General features: G+C 36.7%; 1 protein-coding gene and 1 pseudogene across 2 annotated transcripts; one reads left to right on the top strand and one right to left on the bottom strand.

Annotated features, from left to right (window-relative positions):
* Positions 1-55: 55 nt before the first annotated feature.
* On the bottom strand, positions 56-4,488 carry LOC106804128 (annotated as a pseudogene). The gene is made up of 2 exons (XR_002676119.1): positions 4,474-4,488; positions 56-4,297 (listed from the first exon to the last, which is right to left on the bottom strand). The product of XR_002676119.1 is annotated as an ATP synthase subunit beta, chloroplastic-like (transcript).
* Positions 4,489-4,690: 202 nt separating this feature from the next.
* LOC101756247 (ribulose bisphosphate carboxylase large chain) lies at positions 4,691-6,553 on the top strand. The gene is given in 4 exon segments (XM_022823645.1): positions 4,691-5,219; positions 5,222-5,656; positions 5,659-6,249; positions 6,252-6,553. Coding segments are annotated over 4 exon segments (1,440 nt in total). The 5' UTR covers positions 4,691-5,095; the 3' UTR covers positions 6,542-6,553.
* The last annotated feature ends 2,348 nt before the right edge of the window (positions 6,554-8,901 follow it).

Below are 8,901 nucleotides of genomic sequence, written 5' to 3' on the forward strand. Positions count from 1 at the left end.
TCTTTTTTTTTGTCTGAATATTCAGTTAAGACCATTCCAAGGCTCCTTTTCGCCATGCATAAACTAAACCAACAACTAGGATAAGCACAAAAATGAAAGCTTCGATAAAAACGGATACACCCAATACGTCGAAACTCATTGCCCAAGGATAGAGAAAGACCGTTTCCACATCAAAAACAACAAAAACTAGCGCAAACATGTAATAGCGTATTCGGAATTGTAACCAAGCCCCCCCCATGGGTTCTATACCCGATTCATAACTAGAAAGCTTCTCTGGTCCTTCACTACTAGGGGCTAAAAGTCCTGAAATCCAAAATACCAAAATAGGAATAAGGCTTGCTATTATTAGAAATGTCCAAAAAATATCATATTCGTGAAGCAGAAACATAAATGTACTCCTATTAATGTGGAATAGGCAGAACTGAATTAGTCAATTCAAGTTGACATGACATTATCAATTTATCCAGAACCTCTCTCTTTTCCTCAGTGAAACAAGAATCTGTTTTGCTCAAACCAAAGGCAAAAAGCAGCTTACTTTAGCCTTTGTTTCTTTTGTAACATGTCTCTCCTTAAGGAGATTCATCCAATGGAATCCCCACTCCCTTTTTTTTTTTATTTATCATCTATTTAGATATGATAGAGACCTAATTCTTATACAAAGAAAACTCTTTCGCTTCACTTTGTCTCGCTTTCTCTAAAATCTCTAGAAAAAGAATTGCTCTACCCTTTATTTAATGATAGTCAGAGACTATTAAATAAAAAAGAAAATACTTACTACTAATTCGATTAGAACCTAATTAAAATGGGATAACTAATGTATGCATCCTAATGAAGAGTAATACTAAAAAAAAAGAACTCTATTTCAGAATTATGAAACAGAATATCCAGTTTTATTATTTACTCTTTCTTTTTTTTTTTTTTCTTTCGATTTTTTTTATTTTCTTTAAAGTGGATCGATTTAGATAATGTATATTTAGATAATGTATATATAGTAATATACTTCAAACAAAATAGGAATTCGCAAAATGGAGAAAATCGTTGCAGTCATTATAGGAAAGTATAGGGACTTAGAGCATATCCTATTTGAAGGAGGATGGAAGTCAAATTAGTTAAGGGATCCTTTCTTCTATTTCTATTGATTTGATCAAAATTCTTTTTTCTTTTCCTGTCTCTATGATTTTCCATGAATGGAGCCTATGGTAATGCTTTTATCTCTATTCTATGGCGCAATCGATCGTCGAGTCTATAAACAAGTACTAATAAGGAAAAAAACTATACTAAAGTAAACATAAGATATCCATCCTAAAATGAAAAAAAGACGTATATATTAGGGCTATACGGATTCGAACCGTAGACCTTCTCGGTAAAACAGATCAAACGGATTATTATCGAAATGATTCGAACTGTTTCAAAGACCCAACATGCATTTTTATTTTCTGCATTGGGCTCTTTCATCAACTGATGTAAAGATCAGTTAATCCGCCATAGTTTTTCTTTAGAGAAAGATAATAAGATGGCTCCCTGTGCTCTGATTGATTATTTTTCTTATGATCTATCTAGGAGCAATACCAAAGTGTTTCAAAGGAGGATTACCTTGACTTAGGTCTGCCTCCGGCCTAAATTAAATCAACCTAAGTGAAATGGAGTCTCTATCGTTCCGCTGCAAGAGTTTACTATGAGACTTCATACACCTTAAAGTTCATAGAACGAAAAGAAGTTTTTTGGAGGCCCTTATCCTCATTACGCCTAGCATTGAGTGGGCTGGATATTTACCTTATCAACTAGCAAATCAATAGGGGTTCTATTTGATTAAGTACCTGAATTGGCACCTGAATCGGACTGAACCGACTGTTTGTCAGCTACTGTTCTCCTATTCTTTCGAATCCATGAAGTAAGACATTGATTTTGCAATTAAGTTCAATTATGTTCATTGCATAATAAGTTCCCTTGAAAAGCATTGGCGCACGTGTAAGCGAGTTGCTCTACCGAACTGAGCTATAGCCCTTGTCAGAGATATCTTAACATATAGATAATTTCTTGTCAAGATGAATATTCTCTAATGCCAGAGGATATTCCTCTGATCCGTTTACTATATAACATAGTAAACATACCAATAACATAACATAAATATACCAATAACAGAGGGGTATTGCTTATAAAAAGGATTCGATCTATAATCGATCGAAGTAATGGGGCTTCTTTTGTGGTGATAAATTGCCTACTTAACTCAGTGGTTAGAGTATTGCTTTCATACGGCGGGAGTCATTGGTTCAAATCCAATAGTAGGTAGGTAGGTAGAAAAATTACTAGATAGCATTGGACTTACTTCGCTTCGCTATCTAATAACTTTTTCTACCCTTCTTTCCTTTTTCTTTGTATCAACGAAACCTTTGGATTGTCTTCAATTAGATGGGGGAATCCAATTGACAGCCTCGACTCGTATCCTAGCTCGTCTGAGAGCTAGCTTCGCTTCAACCAATTCTTTCGTACCCTCAGCTCTACTCAAGTTAGCTTCGGCTATTTCAAGTGCCTGTTGAGCTTCTTCTGGATCAATGTCACTACCGAGTTCTGCATCATTTCCTAAAATAATGATCTCATTATTAACTATTCGCGCAAAACCACTCCACAGAACCGCCGTTAACCATTGGTCGTCGAGGAGGCGTATTCTCAAAGGACCCATATCTACAGCTGTGTTAATGGGGGCGTGGTTTGGTAATACACCAATTTGGCCACTATTAGTAGATAAAATGATTTCTTTCACTTCACAATCCCAAATAATTCGTTTAGGAGTCAGTACATAAAGATTTAATTTCATTTCTTCAATTTGCTCTCCTCTTCTAAGTTTATAGCTTCGTGCTAGCTTCATCGATGTTCCCCACCAAATAAAAAGCCTGTTCGGGTAGGCCGTCTAATTCTCCAGAAAGGATTAGTTGAAATCCCCTAATTGTTTCTGCAAGACCAACATACTTTCCTGGGGAACCGGTAAAAACTTCTGCCACAAAGAACGGTTGTGATAAGAACCGCTCGATTTTTCGTGCTCTTGCTACAGTTAAACGATCCTCCTCCGATAATTCGTCCAACCCAAGAATTGCGATAATGTCCTGAAGTTCTTTGTAACGTTGTAAAGTTTCCTTAACTCTTTGTGCAGTTTCATAATGTTCGTTGCCAACGATCCGAGGCTGTAACATAGTTGAGGTTGAATCTAAAGGATCTACTGCGGGATAATACCCTTGGAGCCAATCCTCTGGAAAGTACGGTAGTAGCGTCCAAATGTGCAAATGTTGTGGCAGGGGCAGGGTCGGTCAAATCGTCCGCAGGTACATAAACTGCTTGGATCGAAGTTATAGATCCCTTTTTGGTAGAAGCAATTCTTTCTTGCAAAGAACCCATTTCTGTACTAAGGGTAGGTTGATAACCCACTGCGGAGGGCATTCTTCCTAATAAGGCGGATACTTCCGATCCTGCTTGAACAAAACGAAAGATATTATCGATGAATAAAAGCACGTCTTGCTTATTAACATCTCGGAATATTCCGCCATAGTTAGGGCAGTTAAACCAACTCTCATACGAGCTCCCGGTGGTTCATTCATTTGGCCATAGACTAGAGCTACCTTTGATTCCTCAATATTTTTTTCATTAATTACTCCAGATTCCTTCATTTCCATATAAAGATCATTTCCTTCACGAGTCCGTTCCCCTACTCCGCCAAATACGGATACGCCTCCATGAGCTTTAGCAATGTTATTGATTAATTCCATGATGAGTACTGTTTTACCTACTCCTGCTCCCCCAAATAGTCCGATTTTTCCTCCACGTCGATAGGAGCTAAAAGATCGACCACCTTAATACCTGTTTCAAAGATAGATAATTTCGTATCTAACTCGATAAAGGCAGGCGCAGATCTATGAATAGGGAATGTTGCACTAGTATCTACAGGACCCAAATTGTCAATAGGCTCCCCCAGAACGTTAAAAATTCGTCCGAGAGTAGTTCCACCGACTGGAACACTGAGAGGAGCTCCCGTGTCAATCACTTCCATTCCTCTCATCAACCCGTCTGTAGCACTCATAGCTACAGCTCTAACTCGATTATTTCCTAATAATTGTTGTACCTCACAAGTCACATTAATTTGCTTATCGGCAGTGTCTCGACTCTTACTATCAAAGCGTTATAAATATAAGGCAACTTGCCCGGGGGAAAAGTGATATCTAGCACGGGTCCAATAATTTGATCAATACGCCCTGCGCTTTTTTCTTCAATTGTGGAAACCCCGGGACGCGAAGTAGTAGGATTGGTTCTCATAATTATCACATAATTATCAAAAAAAGGAATTTGTCGAAATTTTTCTTTTTTTTTCTTGTTGAATAATGCCAAATCAAATCAAAAAAAATATCCAAAAATCCAAAACTAAAAAGGAAATGAATTAGTTAATTCACTAAAAAAGAAAAGGGGACTAGCACTTGATTTCGTTGCCCAAGCGAATCCCATTCAATCGTTTACTTATGGAATGAGTCCGTTGGAAAGTTCAATCAATCTTTTTTTCATATAAATTTTGCCTTTTGTTAAGGATCTGTGCCTACTCTACCTTCCTATCTAGACTTCGATATACAAAATATATACTACTGTGAAGCATAGATTGCTGTCAACAAAGAATTTTCTTAGTATTTAGGTATTTAGATTCAAAATATCAAAGGGGCCTATTAAGAACTTTCAAAATTTGAAAATAAGGATTAGGGATTGGTTTGGGTTGCGCTATATCTATCAAAGAGTATACAATAATGATGGATTTGGTGAATCAAATCCATGGTTTAATAACGAACCGTGTTAACTTACCATAACAACAACTCAATTCCTATCGAATTCTTTTCCTATCGAATTCCTATTCCTATAGTAGAATTCCTATAGAATAGAACGTACACATGGTGTACGCATTATATATGAATGAAACATATTCATTAACTTAAGCATACTCCTTTTTTTATTTAATGAGTTGATATTAATTGAATATCTTTTTTTTTTTTTAGATTTTTGCAAAGGTTTCATTTACGCCTAATCCATATCGAGTAGACCCTGTCGTTGTGAGAATTCTTAATTCATGAGTTGTAGGGAGGGACTTATGTCACCACAAACAGAAACTAAAGCAAGTGTTGGATTTAAAGCTGGTGTTAAGGATTATAAATTGACTTACTACACCCCGGAGTACGAAACCAAGGATACTGATATCTGGCAGCATTCCGAGTAACTCCTCAGCCCGGGGTTCCGCCTGAAGAAGCAGGGGCTGCAGTAGCTGCGGAATCTTCTACTGGTACATGGACAACTGTTTGGACTGATGGACTTACCAGTCTTGATCGTTACAAAGGACGATGCTATCACATCGAGCCCGTTCCTGGGGAGGCAGATCAATATATCTGTTATATAGCTTATCCATTAGACCTATTTGAAGAGGGTTCTGTTACTAACATGTTTACTTCCATTGTGGGTAACGTGTTTGGTTTCAAAGCCCTACGCGCTCTACGTTTGGAGGATCTACGAATTCCCACTGCTTATGCAAAAACTTTCCAAGGTCCGCCTCACGGTATCCAAGTTGAAAGGGATAAGTTGAACAAGTATGGTCGTCCTTTATTGGGATGTACTATTAAACCAAAATTGGGATTATCCGCAAAAATTACGGTAGAGCGTGTTATGAGTGTCTACGCGGTGGACTTGATTTTACCAAAGATGATGAAAACGTAAACTCACAACCATTTATGCGCTGGAGAGACCGTTTTGTCTTTTGTGCTGAAGCAATTTATAAAGCACAAGCAGAAACTGGTGAAATTAAGGGGCATTACTTGAATGCGACTGCAGGTACATGCGAAGAAATGATTAAGAGAGCTGCATTTGCAAGGGAATTAGGGGTTCCTATTGTAATGCATGACTACTTAACTGGAGGATTCACCGCAAATACTAGTTTGTCTTATTATTGCCGCGACAACGGCCTACTTCTTCACATTCACCGAGCAATGCATGCAGTTATTGATAGACAGAAAAATCATGGTATGCATTTCCGTGTATTAGCTAAAGCATTGCGTATGTCGGGGGGAGATCATATCCACTCCGGTACAGTAGTAGGTAAGTTAGAAGGGGAACGCGAAATAACTTTAGGTTTTGTTGATTTATTGCGCGATGATTTTATTGAAAAAGATCGTTCTCGCGGTATCTTTTTCACTCAGGACTGGGCATCCATGCCAGGTGTTATACCGGTGGCTTCAGGGGTATTCATGTTTGGCATATGCCAGCTCTGACCGAAATCTTTGGAGACGATTCTGTATTACAATTTGGTGGAGGAACTTTAGGACATCCTTGGGGAAATGCACCTGGTGCAGCAGCTAATCGTGTGGCTTTAGAAGCCTGTGTACAAGCCCGTAACGAAGGGCGCGATCTTGCTCGTGAAGGTAATGAAATTATCAAAGCAGCTTGCAAATGGAGTCCTGAACTAGCCGCAGCTTGTGAAGTATGGAAGGAGATCAAATTTGAGTTCGAAGCGATGGATACCCTATAGAAAGAGAAAAAATCAGTTACGAAATGCAGTAATTCTTCTTTATTTTTCTAATTGATTGCAATTAAATTCGGCTCAATCTTTTCTAAAAAGATTGAGCCGAATTTAAATAGATCATGATACGATCATGAGACTTGACAAATCGAGATTCTTCTATTCTATATATCTAGAATATATAAAGGTATAATACAATAAACAAATAGAAATCAAAATATAGTATTATCATACGATAATGGAATCAAATACGCAGTATTTACAGAAAGAGTCTTCGTTTATTGGGAAAGAATCAATATACTTCTAATGTCGAATCGGGATTCACTAAGACAGAAATAAAGCATTGGGTCGAACTCTTCTTTGGTGTTAAGGTAGTAGCTGTGAATAGCCATCGACTACCCGGAAAGGGTAGAAGAATGGGACCTATTCTGGGACATACAATGCATTACAGACGTATGATCATTACCCTTCAACCGGGTATTCTATTCCACTTCTACTTTTTAAATTAAAGTGAAATTAAAGGGTATTCTGAAAGAGGTATTTCTTTTATTTTCACAATAGTTTTCTTTTGACTCCAATTTCAAGTTCGATTAGAAGGATAGAAAGGTGATGAGAATGGGAAAAGAAAAATCAAATATTTTTAATTAGTTCCCCTTTTTTGCAATTTTCTTATTATCTATTCCATTCATTTTTTTTTTTTTTATAGATATAGAATACTTTAGTATTCTAAAAAAAATAGTATTCTATACAAAATCTTTATTTTGTAAACTAAAAAATACAATAGTCAATATTCCTTATAATAGATATACTTAATTATATCATAAGAATCTTAAGATATATTTCGAATAGATAGAAATAGTAAATTTGAATTGAGACACATATTCTATGACAGATTTTAACTTACCCTCTATTTTCGTGCCTTTAGTAGGCTTAGTATTTCCAGCAATTGCAATGGCTTCCTTATTTCTTTATGTGCAGAAAAATAAGATTGTCTAGAAACGACGGGGCCCAATTTTCTTAATGTATTTCCAGGATCATAATACAGATATTTTTTTGTGTAAGTAATATAATATGATAGGGTATGTAGCTCTTTCTACACACAAATGAAAAACGTCTATGGATGCAGATATAGGCTACGAGCATAAATGCATGCATATGCGTAGCCGAGTATAGCGAGTTTTTTTTAAGTGGATCCACGAATTCTTTTTGAATAGAAAGTCAATGTATCTAACCAATTATTTCACAGGAGTACTAGCTACTGAAGGTTATTTCAGAATCAAAAAAAGTAAAGTCAAAATCATTTAGCTTATTCTCTCAATTTCAATTGACCGCTACTGGATTTAGTATATCTAATATGAATTGGCGATCAGAACACATATGGATAGAACTTCTAAAAGGTTCTCGAAAAAGAGGTAATTTTTTCTGGGCCTGTATTCTTTTTCTAGGTTCATTAGGATTCTTAGCGGTTGGGGCTTCCAGTTATCTTGGTAAGAATATGATATCCGTACTTCCATCTCAACAAATTCTTTTTTTTCCACAGGGGGTCGTGATGTCTTTCTACGGAATCGCGGGCCTATTCATTAGCTCCTATTTGTGGTGCACTATTTTGTGGAATGTAGGCAGTGGTTATGACCGATTCGATAGAAAAGAGGGAATAGTGTGCATTTTTCGTTGGGGATTCCCTGGAATAAAACGTCGCATCTTCCTTCGATTCCTTGTGCGGGATATCCAATCAATTAGGATTCAGGTTAAAGAGGGTCTTTATCCTCGTCGTATCCTTTATATGGAAATCCGGGGCCAGGGGGTCATTCCCTTGACTCGTACTGATGAGAAGTTTTTTACTCCACGAGAAATTGAACAAAAAGCTGCCGAATTGGCCTATTTCTTGCGTGTACCAATTGAAGTATTTTGAGTACCAATTGCAATTTTTTGCAATTGTAAGGGATTTTCGAGTATTTATCTAAAGGAAGGAACAAACGAGAATAAGAGAAAATTGCTTCTAATTTGTTTTATCCAAGTGAGATATATGGCATAATATTCTTCCATTTTTATATGAAAGGCCTTTTTTTTATTTCTCTATTCCACTCCATTTAGATCTAAGAAAGAACCCAATACAATGAAATTCCACTAGTATACAAAAAGATAAATAGATACAAACACAAGGTCTCAAACCTTGTTATAGAATTTGTGTTTCAAAGAAAAGAAATATCATATATATTCAGCGAATGAAATAGAGTCGGCGAATGAAGCGGATTCATTAACAACTCAATTTACAGATCAAAAATGAAAAAAAAGAAAGCATTGCCTTCTTTCCTATATCTTGTATTTATCGTACTTTTGCCCTGGGGAATCTCTTTCTCTTTAACAAA

This window comes from Setaria italica, unplaced genomic scaffold, assembly GCF_000263155.2.
Source record: "Setaria italica strain Yugu1 unplaced genomic scaffold, Setaria_italica_v2.0 scaffold_14, whole genome shotgun sequence".
NCBI lineage: Eukaryota > Viridiplantae > Streptophyta > Magnoliopsida > Poales > Poaceae > Setaria > Setaria italica.